At 32.0% G+C, this 23,639-nt stretch overlaps 1 protein-coding gene across 2 annotated transcripts in view; it reads right to left on the bottom strand.

The window, feature by feature from the left end:
- The window catches only part of LRPPRC (leucine rich pentatricopeptide repeat containing), a 90,993-nt gene that overhangs the window by 37,392 nt on the left and 29,962 nt on the right, over nt 1–23,639 (bottom strand). For both annotated transcript variants that reach the window (XM_011361343.2, XM_023531294.1), the window contains exons 15-25: nt 20,985–21,012; nt 19,318–19,375; nt 18,149–18,255; nt 17,843–17,920; nt 17,462–17,506; nt 17,007–17,111; nt 15,891–16,021; nt 15,115–15,200; nt 13,491–13,698; nt 5,565–5,689; nt 4,950–5,056 (exon numbers count right to left, since the gene is read on the bottom strand). In XM_011361343.2, the coding sequence (XP_011359645.1) occupies nt 4,950–5,056; nt 5,565–5,689; nt 13,491–13,698; nt 15,115–15,200; nt 15,891–16,021; nt 17,007–17,111; nt 17,462–17,506; nt 17,843–17,920; nt 18,149–18,255; nt 19,318–19,375; nt 20,985–21,012 (1,078 nt within the window). The remainder of the gene's footprint in view (nt 1–4,949; nt 5,057–5,564; nt 5,690–13,490; nt 13,699–15,114; nt 15,201–15,890; nt 16,022–17,006; nt 17,112–17,461; nt 17,507–17,842; nt 17,921–18,148; nt 18,256–19,317; nt 19,376–20,984; nt 21,013–23,639) is intronic.

Here is a 23,639-nt window from a genome sequence, read left to right as displayed (position 1 = left end):
TTATAAAATATTTCTCACAAATCCTATACTACAGGATAAAAGAACTATTAGAAAATTGGAAAGTAAAATTTTCTTTGTTTGCATTTATGATCTTATATGTAGAAAATCCTAAAGATTCCACCCAAAAACTATAGAACTAATCAATGAATTCAGTCAAGTTACAGGATACAAAATCAACAAACCAAAATCAGTTTCACTTCTATGCATTGACAACAAAATATCTGAAAAAGAAATAAAACAAACCCAATAGTATCAAAAACAATATAATACTTAGGAATAAATTTAACCAAGGCTGTAAAAGACCTGTACACTGAAAACTAAAAAACTCTGATAAAAGAAATTGAAGACATAACTAAATGTAAAATATCTCATGTTCATGGATTGGAAGAATTAATATTGTTAAAACACCCATACTACCCAAAGCCATCTATAGATTCAAAACAATCCCTATCAAAATTCCAAATGGCATTTTTCACAGAAATAGAAAAAAAAAAAAATCTTAAAATATGTATAAAACCACAAAAGATCCCAAATAACCAAGGCAATCCTGAAGAACAAGGCTGGAGGCATCATACTTCCTGGTTTCAAACTATACTACAAAGCTACAGTGATCAAAACAGCATGATACTGGCATGAAAACAGACACATATACAATGAAACACGATCAAGAGGCCAGAAATAAACCCTTGCATATAAGGCCAACTAGTATTTGACAAAGGGGCCAAGAATACTCAATGGAGAAAAGATAATCGCTTTTAATAAATGACTTTGGGAAAATGGGATAACCACATGCCACTTACAAAAACTAACTTGCAATAGATTAAAGACTTTAACATAAGACCTGAAATGATAAAATTATTTGAAGAAAACATAAGGAAAAGCTTCTTGATATTGGTGTTGGCAATTATTTTTTGGATAAGACATCAACAATACAAACAATGAAAGCAAAAATAAATAAGTAGGACTACATGAAACTAAAGAGCTTGTTCTGCACAGCAGAAGAAACAATCTGAAATGAAAAGGCAATCTATGGAATGGGAGAAAATATCTGCCAGTCATATATCTGAACAGGAGTTAATACCCAAAATATGTAAAGAATTCATATAACTCAATAGCAAAAATAAATAAATAAATCCAATGAAAAAATGAGCAGAGGAACTGAATATACATTTTCCCAAAGAAGATCTACAGATGACCAACAGGTACATGAAAAGATTCTCAATATCACTAATCACCTGAGAAATGCAAATCAAAACGCAATGAGTTATCCCCTCACATCTGTTATAATGGCTATCATCAAAAAGACAAGAGATAGGTGTTATCGAGAATGTGGAAAAAAGGGAACCCTTGTGCACTGTTGGTGGGAATGTAAATTGTTACAACCACAATGTTTGAAAAGAGTATGGAGGCTCCTCAAAAGATTAAAAATAGAACTACCATGTGATCCAGCAATTCTACTGGCTATATATCCAAAGGAAATGAAATCGGGATCTCAAAGTGATATCTGTACTCCCAAATTCACTGCAGCATTATTCGCAAAACCAAGACATGGAAACAACCTAAGTGTCTGTCTATGGATGAATGGATAAAGATGTGGTAATATATTATATAGAATGGAATATTATTCCATTTCTATATAATATATAGCCATGAGAAAGAAATCCTGACATTTGTCACTTGGATTAACCCTGAAGGCATTATGCTAAGTGAAGCAAGTTAGACAAAAGACAAATATTGTATGGTATCATCTATATGTGGAATCTTAAAAGGTGAACTCCTAAAAACAGAAAGAAGAACGGTGGTTGCCAAGAGCTCAGGGGTAGGGGTGGGAGAAATGGGGAGATGTTTGTTGGTCAAGGATACAAACTTCCAGTTATATGATGAATAGGTTCTGGAGATCCAAGGTAAAGCATGGTGGTTACAGTTACCAATGCTGTATTATTTACTTGCAAGTTTCTAAGAGCATAGATCTTAAATGTTCTCACCGCAAAAAAGAAATGGTAATTATGAGGTGATGGAGGTATTAACTAAAACTACTGTGGTAATCATTTTGCAATATATAAATATATCGAATCAATACCTCGTAAACTTACACAATGTTATATGTCAATTATATCTCAATAAAGCTGGGGGGAAAAACTGTTTTGCGATTTCCCCTTCATGCTTCTTTGCTCTACCACTAATACTTCTAATACACTTCCCATCAAACTCTCGAATGTTAAAGTGCTACCACATCTCTCGGTCTCTACCTCATGCCCCATTTCTCCAGAAAGTCTTGCCTAATTTCCTACAATGGGAGTAAGTTCTACTCTTGAACTCTTAGAATTATTTATGCTTTTCTTATAGCAGTTAACACTTCTCACTCTTACATAGCAATTATCTTCATGTAGTAATCTCATGTTCAAGGAGCTTCACATTAGCTTCTTAGGGCTTGATCTTAGTCTGAATCACTTTTATCTTTTACCTGCTTTCTTTTGGGAAAAAAAATAACACTTTTTTTGAGTATAAGAATATATATGCTCATTATAGAAAACTCAGGAAATATAGAAAAGTATAAAGCAAAACACCAGCTATAATTCCACCCTCTTGTAATAATCCATGTATAGAAATAAAAGACTATGTTAAAATGTATTATATATAATACATAATATATGTATGCCAACTCATTTTAAAAACAAGTAGTCATATTATACACTGAATCTTACCTCCTCTTTCTTCATTTAATGTGAGCATTTTAATGACTGGTTTATCTTATCTCCCTCAGTGTTTCAAATACAAAGAAATTTCATTGTATATTCTGCTCTAGAAATTCAACCCTAGTGAATCTACCCATTGACATGACACCACTGCATTTTGCAGAATAATAAAAATGTTGCTCAGTGTTTATAATATTCTTTCATATGCTGATATTGTCTTAGTTTATTAATTTTCATTACTTCTTATATTTTCAATAATTCTTAGAAAACTATTAAGAGAACTCCAGGTACTGAATTTTAACAGTGAAAGAAAGCAAGTTCCCAACTTTAATTCAACTCCATGACCATTAAAAAAAGGTGATTGAAAATGTGCTTCAGTATATTCTCATATATTATCTACCTTGCTGTCCTATTCTAGGGTACTCCAGGGATTCTGTAAAGCTACTCTTTAACTTTAAAGCAATTTTGTACATATCCACTCTGAAATTCCGTCATCAGTAAACAGCCATTCTTAAGTGATTAGACTCAATGATGCTGTACATTGGCAATGCTTTAGAGAAATTAAGAGACAGTCTTCTCTTGCTTATTCATGTGACAAGCATATATCTTAAGCTAAGCACCATAATGTGAATTATGTAGGGTAAAGAGGACAACAAATCTCAACCTTTAAGGGGCAAAGAGAATTAATATTATTGATTACTACATAATCCAGGAAACATAGAAGTTGCTTTAAAAATACATTATATGATTGAATCTTAAAAAAAGATACTATATTCCCTTTTATAGATGAGTAAGCATAAAAAGGTTTAGTAACTTGCTCATTATCACACTAGCAAGTAGATGGCAAAAGGAGAACTCACTCTTATACTGTTGGTTCTTCCTATTGCATCTTCCTTATTACACAGAGGCACATGACTACTTATTGTAAAACCTCTCATTGCTATAATCTGAAGATCTTAAAGCGGTTAACGCTTCTGAGCTTCATTTCTGCTCTGATCAGTGCCCTGCTAATACTGATAACGTGCACACAGAGCAGCAGAACTCAACAGGCCAGCAGCTCCCCTCACATTTTCAGATATACCATGCACTTACAATGAAAGAACTGATACTGTTTTCTAGAAAATACAAATAGACTACTTGAGCTACAGAAACATTTGTCCAGGAAAGCATGTCTCACTTCCCTTTGACAGGAAGATCAATTGAGTTATAAGACAGACTAAAAGAGAAGAAAGATCTGAATTAACTTCACAGTCCTTCATTTATTTCCATGCTAAACTTTTCTCTGAAAAATATCAGGAGAAAATAATAATATTCTGGCCTGTATGCCTACATTTTCGATTTCATGACAAGCAGTCATCAATACATAAATAAGAAGGCCAAACACCACCTTTGTATACCATCCACCCTGGGCACTTTTGGAAAATGACACTGAGTTATGGCAAAGTATGATCTGAGAGAAATATGATTATCGATATATTTACAAATTTATTTTGATCACATTAAATATTTTCTCTTAAGATGATGGATCCATCTTCTGTGGAATGTCTTGCTTAAAGGACATAAAATTGTTTAATAGTGAAACTAATCACAATTAGAACAGACTTTATAGTTGCCCTTTGACTTATCAACCTTAGTAAAGCAAAATTTCAGTCAAGCCTAGATACAATATATTAATCCTAAATAGGCCAGGTTTGTTGCCTACCATTTCCCATAAGCTGCTTACCATAGTTAAAAAAAAGAAAAAGAAAAAATGAAAAACAAAAAAAGAAAAAAAGGAAAAGAAGAAATTTTAAATTAAATGCCAAATAGTTGCAGACAGCACTTGTTTGGCTGATTAACTTGTAGACAAGCATTACAAATAAATCTGAGCATGGTCTGCAGCAAATTAAATTCCACTGCTTTTAAGAACAAAGAATTCCTTGGCAAAGAGGATTAGCAACTTTACACCCAGGAATGCCAGTTTAATTTAATTGTTCCACAATCCAAGATTTATGCAAATATCATTTTGATATATAACAGTGAATTTAACAAAGTGAGGAAACAAATTCAACATACAACCAGGCTGCCTTTTCTGAACTGTAATTATATACAATAAAGAAGCTGGCCGAGTTTTCCCCCACCTGCCCCATTACTGGGATTGAATTATATTAACATGAATCAGAACAAGTCTAATTAAAGGTTAAAATTTTTAAACATATCTTAATTAAGAGTCTAAATAGCTGTACAATTAGAATACTGTAGTTAAAATTGTACCTCAATGATCTTCTTGGCCTCCTTGTAATTTCCTGTTTGTAGAAAGGCAAAGAAGAGATCATAGAGCATTGTCATTTCACCCTGTTCTTGGCTCACAAAGTCCATTGCTAGAGAGGAAAGAAGAAAGAAGAAAAAATATAGAGAAACACAATATCTCTTGAAGTTCTGGAAAAATACAAAAAAACTTCGAAACAAATATTTAGAGTAACTTAAAGATTATAGCTTTGCCAACGAGTTTCTGGTCACATTCCTTAACAGCAGACATTTGACATTAAGTACCCAAGACCAGTTTCAAAGAGAACTGGTGAGAATAGGGTTAAAAAATCCTCATAAAGGCAGATAAATAATCAAGAAGCAGAACGAAAAATAACAGAGGGGCAACTTTTCAAAATGAATAGTTATTAAAATCAAGAACATTTATAATACTACTTGATATAAATCTACCTGATATTTTTCTCTTCTATTTAGAAGTGTTAACAAAGTTTCTCTGGAAGTACCTGCTTTTCTGTTAAATTTTCTCTTCACAGGAATGCATTAAGATTAAATAAGCAATGGGGGCGGTGTGGGGAGAGGGGGAGAGCCCCAAGTACATCGAGATATTAGAAGGTGACTAACCTTTCTGGATTAGATCGGTCTCGCCTTTCTCTATCAGTTTACACAAGACATCATGAATTCTTGGTAATATTTTATATTTTTCATAGCAACCAATGGAGGCTTCAAGAGCAGCAGGTAAGTCATCCCTTAGAAACATAAAAATATTAACAATGAATTAAATATATCTAATTAGCTTAGAGATATGTAGAATGACCAGTCAAAATGTACATGGACTGAGCTTTTAGGTAGAAAACCACGAAGCCAAAATTGGCGGGGAGGAAGTAAAAGAAACAAGCCTTATATATAAATAAATATTTAGAGTACAGACATCATTAGTAGTTCTGTTTTCCTTGCTTCGTCTTTTATTATTTTGCTTGCTAAATGGCACTATAAAAAAAAAAAAAAGTCCAAATAGATAAAGGCATTCTCTGAGATTATTATAAATAAAATCTGATGTTACAGAATAAGTTGCTCTAAGAATGCATTATTTCTACCATCAAATAATTTTTCCACTTCTTATGTACTTATGGTCTTCAGTGATTCCAAATTTGGGGGCTTTTATTAAATGTCCATCAATAGCTCTCAAGGAATTTTCAAACAATTTCAAGTTTATCATCATATTTTTCATACTGCCACCTCTCCAAGGTAATAAGAAAACAACTTCAGAATTCACATATATTTTATATTTAGCAACAATAAATTTATATATAAATTTATTGTTGCTAAAACTAGGATATTCTATAGTCAGTGAATTCTAGGGAAATTCTTAAAAAGTTTTCTTCAGAGGTTAAGCTTTTAAAACTTATTTCCAATCATAAAGTCAAGACTTCTCTTATGTGTAATAAATTAAAATAAAAAGATATTTAATAAAATAAAGATATTAAAATAAAGATACTTCCATTAAGTCACAAGTTTCTGAAGCAAGAGTGTAGAAATATATTCTCCAAAACTTTTTTCTTTAAAAGTGACAGTATGAGAAAGTGACTGTAAGACTTTAGAAAAGCTGTAGAGGTTATGTGTCTTTACTTGCCACCCTCCTTTATTTTTAAATAGATGAGGAATTAAAGCATCTAGAGATTGACTGATTACTACTAAGTAACAGAAGAAGGCACTGCCATCAGGTCCCTGGACTTCCCAATTTCAGTAGAGTATATTTAACTGTACATTATACTCTAATGAAAGCACGGTTGTTTGTTTAACCTAACAAAGTGGTGCAATTGAGAATAAAAAATTAAATACTTTTGGAAGTATGAAATATTTTTTAAAAAATAGGCATGGTTAGAGACATGGACTAAAGTACAACTAGTATCAGTGACAATCTACGTGGAGAAAACACATTTCTCTCACACACAAAAGTTTTAAAAAAGGAAGAAAGCCCCTTTTTTTCTGTTGAAGCCCTAACATTTTCATCCATTATACAAATGTTATGTTGCCCTAGATTGAATTACTATTTTTATCTAGATTAAGATTTTAAACTGTACAAAAACCGTAAAATACCATGAGGAAGTGTTAATTTTACTGCAATAATACTGACACAATGAAAACCGAGACTATCCTGATGGAACTCTACCTTATCTCCTTTACTGAGCCCTGTTTACAGTGCATCTTCTGGCACCCCACAGAGGCATTTGAATTTTTGTCATTTGGGGTGAAGACTAAATTACAGGTTAATTTCAAAACCGCAAGTAGATGTTGCAGGCTAGATTACTGTCATACAAGAGAAATGCTACAGTAGCTACCACATATGATATAAAGCTTTATATAATCAGTATTTTCCCCTGCTTCAGACACAAGTTCAGTTATTACCTTCCCACAATTCCATTTAATAGAAAACTACTAAAATATTTTTAAGAGAAAAACTAACACATACTGATTTTTTTCAAAGCGATATAATTTGCTTTTTCAGATCAATTCCCAAACTAGACTAGTAATGTCTCAATTGTATTTCCTCTACATTAGGTCAAAGCTATCAATAAATGAATGAATAATTGTACTGTCAATCAAAGAGACATGTTAATAGTCTTTGGTCTCCAAATATATGCTTCTGAAGATTATACATGCTCAGAACAACAACAGAAAAGACAAGAATAGCAAAATGGAAATAATTCGTATACGTTAGAAATTTTAAGTACCCATATTATTGCTCTCAGGTTGCCAACAAAATGAATTATAAATCCATAATGAAGCATTTAATATAAAGTGTACTGATGATAGAAATAAACTAATGACTTGTCTATTCTTTTCAATCTCTATCTACATTCTGACTTACGGTTGGATCATGTCACTTTAAAAAGAGATAAAAATGCCCATTCCTCCTGTAATTTGAAATCATCATTAATCTTTCCTATTAAAGCTTGGAAATGTAAGTGATGTTAATGAAAAAAGTATCTATAATTCACATTGCTATGAAAATAGTTATATACTCATAGGAGTTTTGAATTTCCATCCTATTGATAAGTACACTACATGGAGCTCAGCTACAGCAATGTGATACAGTTCTAGAAGTGATAATGAAAAGCAGATTATCACAATGGCTGAACCCAAGGACCTTTGGGGTCCTTCCCAGTTCTAATACTCTAAATGTGAAGTTCCTTAAATTTGACCTTATTAGGTTCATCAACCCAAATGTTTCACAACAGCACAGAAAATCATCACATGTAAATACCACTTTGATCAAGTGGTATGAAATCAGTAAGAGCAGCAAAATATCACAAGGAAAAAGGTGGAAAATGCTTTATACCCAAAATGTGGGACATAACACTAACTTACCAATTAATGTACTTCTGGTTTCTGTGACCTAAAATGATTCTCTGATTTCCTTTGTACACTTTAAAACACCAGAACTGATTTAAAATCCTACTCTAAAATAACAATAATCCTCTGAAGAAATCTTGTGGATAAAATTAATTCTGGATTCAAAACTTTGATTCCATGCTTATTTCAGTATATAGGCATAATTCTTAAAGCTTTATCTACAAATGGGTCACAAATTTTAAAAAGTCCATTCCTGATAAAAATTTAGCTTCTGTTTTCACAAACTTCAAATAATATTAAAAGAAAATCAACTCTACAACATACTATTATTTCTTTAAAAAGAATCCACTGTGATATTTTCAATGACTAGACCCCCAAAAAAATAGTTCAGTGAAACACATAATCTTCACGAATAAAACTATATATGCTAATATAAGTAGGCAATCATTTAAACAATATTTTGATTGATGCAAATTAATGTTTTATCAAAATTCTGTAAGCCTGTTAAATAAAGGTAGAACAGAGGAAAGGAAGATTCTATAATTCTAAGTTTTAAGAACACATAATATACAATAGGCAGAATCCAGTGAATAATTAAAACACTTAAAAGTGAGATTTATTTATTAACTTGAATGGACTTACCTGGCCCATATTAAAATTCATTCCTGAAATCTCTAATTCACTTTTTAAGGGAACATGACCATATATAAAACTACTACAAACTTAATTTTGCATTGTTACATGGAGCAACATCCAAAAACGCAAACTTGAAGCTCACAGGGGTAAATCTGATGTTACCTCTTGTTTTAGTCCTTATGAAATTTAAGTATGTGACAATGTCCCTGACAGAAAAACAAATACTGGACATACATACACAGGAAGCATTTACTGATCCTAAAAATATCTACTTAAAGGTACCAGGAAACAAAGCACTCTTAACTCAAATTTCTCACTATATAAAACTAAAAATTACAAATATGTTTCATACGATCTTGAATTGTTAGAACAAGAACAACCAGTGACAACTATCTATTCAGAGAGTATACTTAATTTAAAAAAAAAAAACATATATTTGGAATAAAGTGCTTCAACATTATGCATAAAGTGTTAGAGAAGTGTCAATTCACCTAAATGACTTATTGACTGAAAAGCTCTCAAAATCTGAAATCACTAGAGAAAAGAGGGGTTTTAGGGGAGGAAAAAAGTTTAAAACAAGAGGGGAAAAAATGTTTCAACACTCTAAAATCAAACTATTCTGTAAATCTTAGGCAGATGTTCAGTATGGAGAAAAATCAATTCAGGAGAAACCATCGTCTTCACAAAAATTATTCTGTTAAGAGAACCAGCCCTTGAAAGAGCTAAATGTTTTTTTTTCTGTTCATCATCTATAAATGAAGAATCTTCAAGGAGACTGGTGTTGCAATTACAACTAATCCTCCCCAAAAAATTAACTGTGTTGAAGGCTTTGTAATTTCCCTAGGTACAATTTAGCTGTCACTTACTTTAAAATTTACTCAAACATGCGTTCGGAATAGCACTAACTTCACATGTCAAGTGCTTTCCAGCCAATTGAGTCTAAACTGGAAGTCGGTGTTAAACAACTGAATGATTAGACAAGATAGCTCATTTCCCTGCTCTTTTGTTCAGAATAAAATGCCACATTTACATTATCAGGCTCAACAGGATTTTCTGACAGAGGGAGAAAAAACCCTACTGAACACTGTCCGCACTAAGCACATGAAGCCTGTCATTTACCAATCATCCTTCAAAAAGCAATAGCCATGAATGTAACTTAATTACGACCCAATGATCCTTGACGAAAAATCATCTTATCACTGTCCTGTCCCCCTAGGGCAAATGAACCACTTTTGTCCTTTGGCACTGATGATGCTAAATTCTTAATTGCAATAATGGAGTAAAAGAGCCAAACCTCCTAATTTCCTTTCAGCACATAAAGAGTTTTACTCTAGAAGGCAAGCATTCCCATAAATAATAAAAGTATCCAGTACAAATGAAGACGCTAAAATTGAAGGGGAGTGTATATGACAGAATAACCAGCATTTAATAAAGTATATTTCCCATTTATGTAACATTAAAGTGTAACAGTGAGTTTTAAAACTTATATTGTTATAGGTTCCTCTTACAGAAATTGAGTTTTAGGAAGAACTCAAGATTAACTTAGCAAGAGTTCTGGGAGGATTATATAAAGTCTATAATTCACTTAAATGAAATGCATGTGGGCACATACAGATTATAGCACAAATCAGCACTGAAAAATCCTTAATGGAAAGCAAAAATTAAAGCTTCTTTGATCAATTGTACTAAATAATCCAGTTAAACAGCTTGAGATATTTTTCATATGTGATGAAACCAAAATAGATCTGCTATAAAACAAGTGATTCTGAAGCTGCATCATACAAATTCTTATGCCTTTAAACTAAATGGCCCAGATTTTATTAATTTCATTTCTTTTACCATAGCATAAAAGCTCTTTTAACCATTTAAAGCATGTCTTTTTTCCTTAATATGGAGCATCTGGTCATTTTCCAGAATCAGGCATGATTTTAATTAAAAAAAAAAAAATTTTAAGTAGTTACAAAACAATGTTTAAAATAACATTCATTTAGACTACATGTAGACAAATGGCTTATAAAATAATACTAATGAAAATGGAACACATGAAAATTTTGTTCAACTGCATATTTTTCTGTTTAATGCAAGTATCATCATTTTAATAATACAAAAGCAGATTAGTTTACCAATTTGTTTATAATTTGGTAAACCTGTTGTTTTGGCAAAAAATAACAACAAAATATATTTTCTATATCTATAAAGCTTTTTATACATTACCCAAGTAATAAAATGACATAATGTTAATTTCTCCTGTGTTTTATCTAATACTGGGAAAGTCAGCTCAAAATTAAAATCTACTAAATCTTAAAGATCATCTTTCTAAGGGGCTCAACCTCAGGAATTTGCTCCAGAATTACAACATGTTAAGTGTTGGCCTCTTTAGTCTTTGCAAAGACATTACAAAAAGATGCTTGCCTTTGAATGAAAAGATGAAGATTTTGTATGATGTTCTGAAATGTTTTTCATAATTTTATCTCAAATTTGAATAAATAAGGCTCATCCTACTGATGAGCTCATACCTGCTGAGGTCAATTACATGATATTAGTGAATATTAAACTTATTTAATCAAATCAAATACATATGGATTTTTCGGCAGGCTAATGTAGTTAATCCTAATACTGCACTTGTCACGACTGAATAAATTATCTTCCATCAGTTGGGGAAAACACAACTGGAAAAAAGTTTTAAAGTCAATTTTTTCTTTCATCTTATCCCTGACTAGCAGTGCTATTACTGTTTTCTCCAATTTTTTAAATGTGAAATTTCCTTTGTCTCCTTTTTATTATTCTCATGACTCTAAAACAGGTAACAGAACCTTTTTATTATGATAAATGAAACTGAAAGATCTTGTCATGGAGACTGACTCTGCGAAACAAGGATAGTGAAAAAAGACCTAGGCAAATAAAAAGAAAAGGTAATTATTTCTCTATGTATCTGAAACTGGTGAGAATTCACAAAAGATGCTAATTTAGATTTCTCTAGCCTAATTAACAAGGACAGTCAAATTTTACTTAGACATACAAACCTCTGACTGTACTGTACAACCAAAAGCACAGGGGACACTCCAGGGTAACATCTAAAGCCCACGCTATTTATTTCTATGTTCCCTTGGGTAAGCTCTCCTTGGTTCATGAGCCCCATCTGCAGACCTCTTTTGGAAACCTTCAGTGTCTCTTCTGTCTTCAAAGTATTTCTACTTGTAAGATACTTTTCTAGCAGGGCCTCATTTTCACTATTAATTATTTTATTTTTGCCCAGTAGTGGAGGAGGGCCTAATTCTTCTGGGCACTGGGCCCATTTTTTCAAATCCCTATGCAGAGTTCCACGTGCAATTTGCAGAGATGGGTCTTTTAAACAGTCGAAAAATTCTAGTAGGAAACATATTAATTATAGGATTTCTATATAACATTGATTGTGAACATGAACACGCAATAACAGTAATTGTTTGAATCACTATTTCTTTAAAAGGATATAATGCTGAGACTGTGGAGGTTAAGATTTGGCCAATATTCTAACCTGATAAATTGTTTTTTGATTGGATGACAAAGGAAATATTTCATAAAATATGTGCATGTACATATGTATGCATGTATATTTATACACACATTTCCTAACATACAACTAGTTAAAAGAAATGTTTTCCATTCTACATTTTAAATTCAATGATAAACCATTCATTATATTCAATTAATTATAACCCCTAATAATGAAAAACTATCAGAAATTTGGGGAAATTATGAGAATCATTAAAATATATCTTTTATTTTTCTCCTGGCATTGATAGAACATCCATACTAAAATCAGAAAACCCCAATAGCGAAATAAGCAGATTAAAAACTGCATTAAGCCACAGAAAAGATGACAAAGATGATCTAGGAAATTAAAAAAGAAAAAAAAGCAAAAGGAAAAGAAGATAATAAAGGGTGCTTAATCAACTTACAAAAATGTTTTACTCATTAAAAGAGAGTGGGATGATTTTGATTTGCATTGCAAATGATACCTTAAACTGGGCACCAATACGAGCATTTGAAATGTAAGAATTTTGAACTGAGTAAATCTTGCCCCATCAACAAAATTCATCTTCTTCACACAAGGCACAGAGACATGATCTACAATGTTTACCAAAGCTAGAAAAACTGTATTGGTACATGCAATTAAAATAAAATACCATCTGGAGAAAATGAGCACTGAAGAGATGCTATTACTCTGTTACCTGAGTAACAGTCATGATCAAAAGCCCCAGGGAATCCTTCTTTGTTATACTTATTAATAATTAACACTTATAAGGCTCAAAACTGGGAATAAGCTAGATTCGATGTCATGTAGTATCACCACATGCCTCCCAAAAATCACCATACACCATCCCATTGAGAAGTAATCCACAGGACCACAGGGATGCTGCTGATTTTAAAGGTCACCTAGTCCATATGAGTCCTCTTATTCTCGGCAACCTTCAAAGCTTTCACAGCACCACACAGTATTTACGAACTATAATCCCCGAATGATTAGACTCATTCTTTTAATGCCAACATTTAAAATTTTAAATTCAATTAACTTACTTTTCCAGATAAAGAGTGACCAATGGGGAACTTATGGTAGTAGATGGTTTCGTTAACCCCAGAGTCACGATGGCTTCATGCAACTGTTTTACTGTTTCAGTTTCACCTCTTAAAGCTGCGCCATTTAGGATGTGAAAAAAGGACAAGACTGTTGCATCTTTGATAAGAACATCCTTCTCTTTCATTTCCTTTAGAATGTTAATAGCATCTACAAAGAAGGAACACAAAAGACCCTTAGGTAATTTCATGTAGGGAAAACAAACCGCTATTAAAACAGCATTTCAAGCCCAGCAGGAATGTAAATTCTAGTGTATAATGCCGATTTCAAGTTAATTACTACTTGCATTTCTAAACGAGACTACAATTATAAATCCACAATAGCATGGTTTTATCATTTCCCTGCAACTTTGACTACAAATTATAGACAGGGACTGTGTGCCCACTCTGCACCACGTAACCCTGTACGGTCTGCCCTATAGCTGTAAGATCCTCCTAAATGGATGCTTTTATCGTTCAGAGCTAACATCTGCTAAATCACACCATTGTTTCTTCAGCAGATGGCTTGTCAGGAAGCCAGATAATAAAGATGTGTTTACACTGTATATACAGCCAGACTAATGGTCTGATACCGATAGGGCCTGTTTGCTATGTCGATACTAATTAGCCAAGCAGAGCCAATGAAAGCTTTCCAAAAGACTGCATGTTAATACATTAGATTCATTAAGCTTCATTAGGAAGGCAGAAACAAACATTTTAGGATATGGAATAAGTGCATTTTTATAATGTTGTTCTTAATTATTGCACAGGCAAAATGTTTTGACCGCTTTACAAAAAGTGATTTTAAAAAAGCAGGCTAATCCTTATAGAGTTTTCTATATTAGCTATGCTTCCTAGGAAAAATTCAATGTTCAAATCAAATATTCTATCCATACATTTTTCACTATAAAAAAATTTTTTTTTAAATCTTCTCTAGGAATAAGAGGAAGAGAGGAAGGCTAAAAAGGGAATTTCAAAATAAAACCCAATGAGAAAATCAAGAAACAAGCAAATAGTAAGAATATATTATCAAGTGTATTTTTATTAGGCTCAGTATTATCTAAGCAATGAGAAAATTAGAATATGCTCATCAGCTATATAATCATCTAGGCTTTCCCTGCAAACTTCCAAATAAAAACTCGTTAAAGTATACATTTTATTAATGTCATTAAAAATTAAGACAAAGACTACTACAAAATTCGCATTCCTAAATAAAGGTTATGTTTATAGGTTTTATGTTCAGCCTCCAGACATTCTTAAGCAAAAACAAAGCCATTAGTGCAGGCATATAAGCAAATTGTGCCATAAGTCATGATCTTCAAACTCAATCCAAACAGCAATGCTAATAAAAACTAGCTGCAGAAATGCAAAAAGCACTGAGCTGTGCAAATGTAAATGACAAGCTTGCCAATCCATTAAAACTAATGGCCTACACTGTCCATGCAGCTCTGGTTGGATTCACATGCAAATTTGTATGCAAAGTGTTCAAGCACTTTGCAGGACATGATATACCATCAATATCAATTCACACGTTATTCCGATGGCAAGATACTTGAATCACGTAGGTCCTTTATATGCCCAGGCTTACCTTGGAGTTTGCCATGTTTTCCCAATACTTTTACGAGGCCTACGTACTTGTTGGTGTCAAGGACAGCAGATGAGTCTAAACGGTCACTAAAAATTAAAGCAATATTTATAGTATGTTAAAAGTCAATTAACTGAAAAAAGAATTGCAATATACATTTTATCACTTTTCAAAAAACAATCACACTGTCTGAATTGTTAACAACATTGCCCCTACATTTAAGTTATGGTTTGTTTTCTGAAGCCACATACAAATTTGCATATAATTATATTCAAAGTGACAAGAAGTAAAACCCTAACACTATATATAAATTGTACCACTCCATCTGCAAATGATACAAATGAAGGAACAAATGAAAGAACTCTCACTTCATGGCACGTCAGATGATTCTAACTTCGTCACGAACACTGAAATACCCGAGACATATTTTCATTTGCTAAATCAAAATTGGGAAACCAAAGATACCTGAGAAATGGAGAGAATTTTGCTTACACTACAGTATCGCAAGAGGACTATTCAACAAGCCTTAAAAATACCATCACCACTGTTATGATGTAATATGGGAAAAAAACCTTGGCTTTAAGGAATAGAATGTCTTATATTTAAAGACTCTGCTGCAAACAAGCCATAACTAATCAGTCTCATATTATGAAATTTAAAAACAATGACAAAAAAAATTTTAATCATATTACATGAGAGTAATGTTCAATCTACATGATCCACCAGGACTGTATATGAGCATTAATGCTGAAGATCTGTTTCAGTGCCAGGGTACTCACAATTCCTGTTTCAGGTTCAATGCATCTTCTGCATTATCATGTCGACAGCACAAATTTATTAAAGCTGCATAGCCACCAACAGCCATGTCTGGTTCATATTTTGCTTTCAATTCGAGAGCTTTTTTCATGTTCTAAAGAACAGAAGTGAAAAAGAAGAAATAAATATAAAAGAAAACATAAAATTTCTAGATTTAATGTTTGAAATGTAGAAAAAGAATACTTTAAAAATAGATTTATGTTATTAGTTTCACCTTGCTTCTTGATATTTTTATTCACCTTTCACAAAGCAGGCGAGATATTTATGTAGGGTTTAAAAGATTTGTTATTTGTACTGCAAAACAGGCCACTATGCCAAATTTGATGTTTCAGCTTTGATACTGTATTATAAAAAAGACTTCCAGGTTAAATATGTATCAGGTCAACCCCTACTCATGTCCAATTTCCATACACAGAAATATATATCATTGCAAAGTTCCTCACAGTCTAGTTAAATATCCATGTGAAGAAATATTTTAGAATTTAACAGTACTACGTTATAATCTTAAAGACAGTTATATTTTTCCCCTAAAATCACAGGCATAAGACCAAATCATATTGAACTAGAAACTGAAAAAGTCTAGTGATATGCCACAAATTGCAGACACACACTAAAATAAACACAAAGTACAGCTGGACGCCTGCTGTAAAAAGGCAAGAGACCCTTTATCTCAGAGAAAGAGCTTTTTTTCCAGCAGGAAAATGGAATTTCAATCCTTGCATTAACAACCTCGTAATATTTGACTTGCAAATGACTACTGCATGTATCAGTTGCTTGACAATCTAGATATAAGAGACCGGAGCCATGGCTTGAAAGGACATTTGGCATGTATGATAAACCTATCACGGCTGTTACTATCATTCACTTTGCAGATTATCGTAAACAAACTACAGCAACTCGAAAACATGCCATTCAAGGTGTAGCTAAAATTAGTTAACCTTTCATTTAATTGCATTCTTCACAGGCATGACATATAATAATCAATTGTAAAAATCATAAATATTGTATTTGGCCTTGCTTATACTTATCTATAAAGAATTTTTTACCCTAATAGAATATTTAAAATATTTAAACATTACCTCTTCTGAACAAAGCGTTAATATGAGCTGCTTTAGGACATCTCCTATAGGTTGATTTTCAGCTTTTAGTTTTTCAAGAGTAGACTCCAAATCAGATGATGTAAGCTGTGTAGTCCACAGAAATGCAAAGAAAAAAAGAAATTCACTACAAAAAGAAAATGTACCACTTGTCACTCTGCCTTTTAAACTTACCCTTCCTAAATGTCATAAATGCTATCAAGAATATTAATCTGGGTATCTGTGGATGGACTCTAGGGGTTCACCGAAGCTCATGTGATTATATGTATGCAAATTTCTTAGATATGTTGATTATTCTGAGAGGGGAATAGCTTTTACCAACTTTTTAGTGGTATACCAACGGCAAAATGTTTAGGAACCACTAGTTATATACAGTATAGAATTCTCATTAAATGTGGTTATTATAGAATGTAGAATCTACTCAAAAACCTACTTACTTTTCGAGAGTCTGTCTTCTCTCTTTCAACCAATATACTAACATCCTAAAATTGAGATTTAAATTAGAATTAAAAAACACATAGAAAAATGGTAGCAAATGTCAAAAGCAAACTGAAACTCTCCTCACTTTACTGCTATTTTTCCATCTTTCCAAAATTTTCCAGAAATTCTTTTCATATTTTATTATCCATTTTAATAAATATTTTAAATGCATTCTTCAATATATAAACAGTATTTACCAACAATCAATGAAAAAGCCTTGTTTTAACTGTTGTCATTTAAATAAACTTTTTTTGCCTAAGCATATTTAAATAAAATTTTAACATGCTTTTTAGATATAAAGTAAGCATTTAAAAAGTTGATTAGTATTTCTCACACACCTTAATCAATTCAGGAACATGGTAGCTATCCAGTAGATTACGAATGCCTCTGTAGATATTTTCAGGAATTTTTACATTCTGTGCAAAAAGAAGGGAGGAAAAAACAAAAACAAAAACAAAAACCCCTGAGTTTTAGACAACCAAACTGAAATTTGTCTAACAGAAATTATCTCAGACATAATTTAAGTCTCCAACTCATGTATGTCATTGAGAAGTGGTCTGGTTGTACTTAAAAGCAGCAATTTCAAATCTAATAGATACATGTCAGGCAGGACAGGCATTATATAGCAAAAAATGAAATGGTACCATCTCCTTCAGCTGATGGAAGTATTGTCTCAAACGCTCCTCCTTGGCCTGTACCTCTGAGTCACTCATGCTGTCAATCAAGTTATAAAGAAAATAGCCAACAGCTTCTGCGGAAAAAAACAAGAGAAAGCATTCCACTAAAATTACTGAGACTGTCATGTTATCAAGATTAATTTATAAGAAATCATTTTGGTGTGAGATGTCACCCTGATGAGAGGCTCTGAAATGGCAACAATGATCACTGAGGCATAGAGATTATGTGGTTTGGGAGCACATATCTAACTGGTGAGTGAAAGGAATATTAATTATTTTCAGACCGAGTGACAGCTTTTCAGTACTGAATCTTACTTCAATCTATTTTTTTCCACCGCTCTATGACAGAAGTGGTTCTGCCCAAGGCCTTACCCCTTTCCTGTCCAATTCACAGTAGTGAGAATAAATAAATGCCTTGTACTCATTTCTATACTAATTTTTTTGTGGGCAATAAAATTAGAAAGGATTGTTAAATGTTGAGTATAGAAAGTTAAGTAATTTTAATAAGTAGATACAGTAATCCTGTGGAGAGCTGCCTATTAGCCAATGAAAAACCAAGATTAACAAAGATGTTTCGTAACAACAGTAATTTTCCTATGCGTTCAAGCATAAAATATACAGGGCCATGTGTTAATACCTAGGATAGAAAATGTGAACTTTCAAGAAGGGTACCTTCCTACAGAAAACATTTGGTTATAAATCTTTATACTGATAACCACAACATTTTGAGGTCTATGAGGTGTTTGGTTTTCTCATAATTATTTTTTTTAAATACAGGGATGGGAGGCTTTTCTTTTCAGATATTGAGGAAATGATTCTTATAGTACCGATGAAAGTAGGCTTAAAAATCAGTAATCTTTAGTGTTTATGTGGTTTTAATGTTTCGCAAGTGTAGTTAGTTATCTTTAAACATATAAAATAGTAAAAAAGTCTTATAAATTTTTCCCACTTAAATATAATTTATTACATTATTTGACAAAAAGACTTTCATTTTTCATATAATAAGACCTAGAATATATGATTTTCATATTTCACTTTCAAAAATAAAACATTTACTGTTGTAATCTTCCCAGCCCATCATTACACAGAAGAATGGACTTGTGGATAAGTTACAATCATCAAAATTGAAACGCTACCCGTTGGTCCTGGAGGCTCCTGGCAATAACGTCCATCCTTGTACAACAGTTCTGTTATCTGGAAAGACAGAAAATTCGTGCATTGCAGCAAGAGAAGCAAACAAGAATAAATACAATCTGAAATTGAATTCTTGAAATAATAAAGCCTCTCCCGAGTAAGGTATTATTCTTTATCACAGGAATTCAACACCACCCCCACCTGCCAAGGAGATTGTTTCGTTTTTAAATAATAGGTTTGTCTTTTAAAAACAAAAACAAAACAAACCCATGTTGAAGGAAAACTGCAATATTTTATAAAATGTCACTAACAAAGCCTCTAGACTGATTTGTTTGTATATTGTTTTAAATGAATTATCATACATGGGAATTGCTTATAGAAACTGTCAACCAATATTATTTTTCATATTGTATTTGGTCTTGTTAAAATTGGACCAGTTTCTTTGTTTTAAATGAAGTATTATAGAAATAATTAAATATCCTATACCACTAAATAACTTTTTTTTTTTTTTTAGTTTTTTATCAACCTCTTCATAGTCATTTTAATGGCATCAAAAGGGGTCAAAAGTTATAATGTATTTATTCTCCTGGATCCTTATCAACTGAATACACAACACTTACCTTTCAACATTAATTCTGCTGGCAAGATTTTTCTTAAAAAAGATCCAAATATGTATTTTATAATGAAAATTATTACGAAATCTAGAGCACTGACTTGTAACTTCTGAACACAGTATTTGACTATATATCCTTGGGCAGAAGATAATAAAAATGGAATCACAATTATTTTCCAAAATGATGTCAGTTAAGAATTATGAACTACTTTATATAAGTCTAACACTGAATTTATCTGCTCTTAAAGTAACACCTGGCACATATTATAAGTGTTAACTACTCAAACTACAGTTATTTCTACTACTATTTATTTGCTAACATGAAAAATTAAGCAAAATTAACCACATTCCACTTCACTCCACCATGAACACTGTGTTGCAGTTAGCGGCAATTCAAAGGATAGTTAAGGTAGAAACTGCTCAAAATCAAAGCAAAACAATCTTCACCTACAAACTGTTTTTTTACCAACAAAGATACGTGTAGAAGACAAATTCTATCAGAAGTTGTAGCCATACATTAAATATAAGACAACCACATTTAACACCAAATTTGGAACAAAGATACATTCAATAAATAAACCAATAAAAACTCTAGTCAAAAAATTACTTCCAAGCATAACTATCCCAACCATAAGCTATAACTGACTATATAGTTTGAAAGATTATAATATTAATAACAAAATTGAATGAAACTTAGATTTTAAAAAATATTTAATTGGGAATTCTAATCAATAATGTGCATTCTGATTTTATTATGCTACAAATATTTCTTGCAATTCAAAATGAGGATAATTGTATTTACTGCATAAAAGCAGTTAACTTCTTAAAAATATAGCAGTTAAAAATTGGTCTGTTTAACATTTATATATACACTTACACAAATGTATATATATGTATACATTTTAAAAATTATTAAATCTGTATGGCCAAATGTCACTTCAAGATTCTAAACTCATTAATTTATAATAATACATTATAAATGTATAGAGCTATTATAACTTTTGCTCTTAATAGTTTTTTATACATCCCCTTATGATTTGCACAATTAGTACTTACCTTGCTCCAAAGATTTACATTCATTGACCTGCAGAGGGCAGCAAAGGATTAAAAATCATTTAAAAATCATTTAAAAATCATTTTAAGTTAAAACACACTAGCAATTATTATATGCAATGCATACAGATCAAAGCCTTAAAATAAATAATAAATGTTTCCAAAATCAAGTTGAATTTTCAGGAGAAGGTAATTTAATTTAGAAAAGTTGACTCTCACTTTTGACCCCTTCAAAACTAAGGTTAGTTTGAGCAAGAATCATTAGAAACCATCCCTAAATCTTGAGGTCCAAGCTTGATGGAGCACAATATTTGTATGGTCTCAAAGTGTCTGCCTATGACTGCTTATTACTTGTAGTGGTAAAGACAGTAACCATATAATGGAGAAGTCAAACAACATCTCTATTGGATATCAAAGTTAATATCACTAATGAGATGCTGATGGACATTGTGTGATTTTAGATTTCATTCCCTGAGGACAGAATATCACTCCTTTGGAACTTCAGCCAGGATGTATAATCTGAAGCTAATCATGGAAAACCATCATGAGGAATATCCTATAAAATAAGTGGCCTATATTCTCCAAAATGTTAATGTCATAAAAGACAAAGGCTGTTCCGGACAAGAGTGAATTAAAGAGAAAAGACAATTAATTCATCCCTGAACTGGATTCTGTACAAGAAGAAAGAAAATACGATAAAAGAAAATAATTGATAAAACTGAAACATAAACTATATTAGAAAAATTATTCCATCAATGTTAAAATTTCCTGAACTTGCTAACTGTGCTGTGGTTACGAAACATCATATCCTTGTTCTGTGTAATTACATACTGATATATTTAAGGGAAAAGGGTCATGATATATGTAACCTCAACCCAAACAGTATTGAAAACTTTTATATATCTGTATGTGTATATATGTATATAGATTCACAGACTGATGGAATAAATGATAAAGTGGCAAAATGCTAAAAGTTAATAAATGGAGATACAAGAGTTCTCTGTACTATTCTTATAACTATGCAAATTTGAAATTATTTCAAAGAAAGCAAAAAATACCCCAGCTCACCCAAATTTTGCCTATTTAAATGAGAAATCATTTACAAAACAGGATAATCAATGAACATTGGCTTTATACTACTTTTAAGCTTTGTAAACTTAATGTCTATAAGTTTCTTTGAGAAATCAGTTAACAGAAAAAATGATAAACTGACCTAAAAATCCTAACTCTAGGCTGTAGTGGGAAACGATCCCTCAACTATTACAAGAGAGTTTTCATCTCCCCAACTATTTATTACATACAGAGCAGCCTGCTGTGACTACCTGGCATTGCCACATGCAAAAAAAAAAAAATTGTTTTTCTTTTTTACAAATAAGTGAAAAAAGAGATCTCAAGACATGAGGATAAATGCAGAATAAAGAGTACAATATGGTAAAAATTTATATTGTTAAAAAATTAGGTATCTTTTTTTGGTTAGGTAGGGACAGCTTTCATTCCAAGGACGCTTAACCTAGATGCCTATCACATCTAAGGAATGGGGATGGGGGATGGGAGTAGGAAAATCAGAGTTTACAGAGACGGGGTCAATGCCTAAAAATGTACAATATTATGTAGCAACACTTGCAGTGGTTTGTCACATTTGCTGTATCATGTACCCCTCCCCCCCTTTGGGAATCTGATGAAATCTCAATTACTATAAATTTTGTTAAGTGTGAGAATACAGTGGTTCTGTTCTTTTACTTAAAATTCTGAGATGTATATTAAAGTATTTATAGACAGACGACAGATCTGTAATTTAAACAGTCCAGGGGAAAAAAGGAGGGTAGGAATGGGAAAGAAAGAGATGAAACAAGATTGCCAAAATTTTAACTGTTGAAGTTGAGTGATGGGGAGTTTTACTTTTGTGAATATTTGAAAACTCTATAATAAAAAATAAACATACACCATCTCTGGTCCAAATTCTGCATCTCTATTCCAACTTTCAATAATAAGCTACTTTACTTTTTAAAGAAAAGCTCTTTTAGTCATGTCTTTGATCAAAATACTAATTTACTATAGAATAAAAAATATTACTAAGATGTTAAATTGCCCTCAGACCTGGTATGAAGTACCGTGAGAAGGCATGGAGATAAACTTTCAAAATTGTACATATATTTAAAACAACTGAAAATAACTTAAAGCACTACCTTGAAATGGGAAGCTTCATGATAAATGGTGTGGGTTCAAAAAAAAAAAGAAAAAAAAAAAAACAAACCTATGAAGAATCTTTTAAAGCTACAGTTTGTAAAAAATAGTTAACATTTCTTTACTACATATTCACTCCCTAATGCACTGCAATCTGGTTTCTGGCCCCAAACCTCCACTGTACTCTTGCTAAAATACTACTAATCTCAACTCAAAATTCACCCAGCACTTTTCAGTCCCCTTTGACTATGTTTTGAGATTTATGTTGTTATTGATCATTATCTTGCCAGGCTCCCAATGATGCTACTCAATCTCTTTATCAGAAATTCTCTTTCCCTATCTGTTCCTTAAAAGCAATCCTCTATACTAGGTTCCAAATGCATTTTTTTTCATTTTATTTATTTATTATTATATATATATATATATTTTTAGGCGAGGCAACCCTTGGTTGACCTCACAGATTGGAAGGACCTT

The sequence above is a fragment of the Pteropus vampyrus genome, unplaced genomic scaffold, assembly GCF_000151845.1.
Source record: "Pteropus vampyrus isolate Shadow unplaced genomic scaffold, Pvam_2.0 Scaffold66, whole genome shotgun sequence".
In the NCBI taxonomy this organism is placed as follows: domain Eukaryota; kingdom Metazoa; phylum Chordata; class Mammalia; order Chiroptera; family Pteropodidae; genus Pteropus; species Pteropus vampyrus.
Note: the sequence above shows the minus strand (reverse complement) of the source record. Positions and strands in the feature narration are given on the sequence as shown.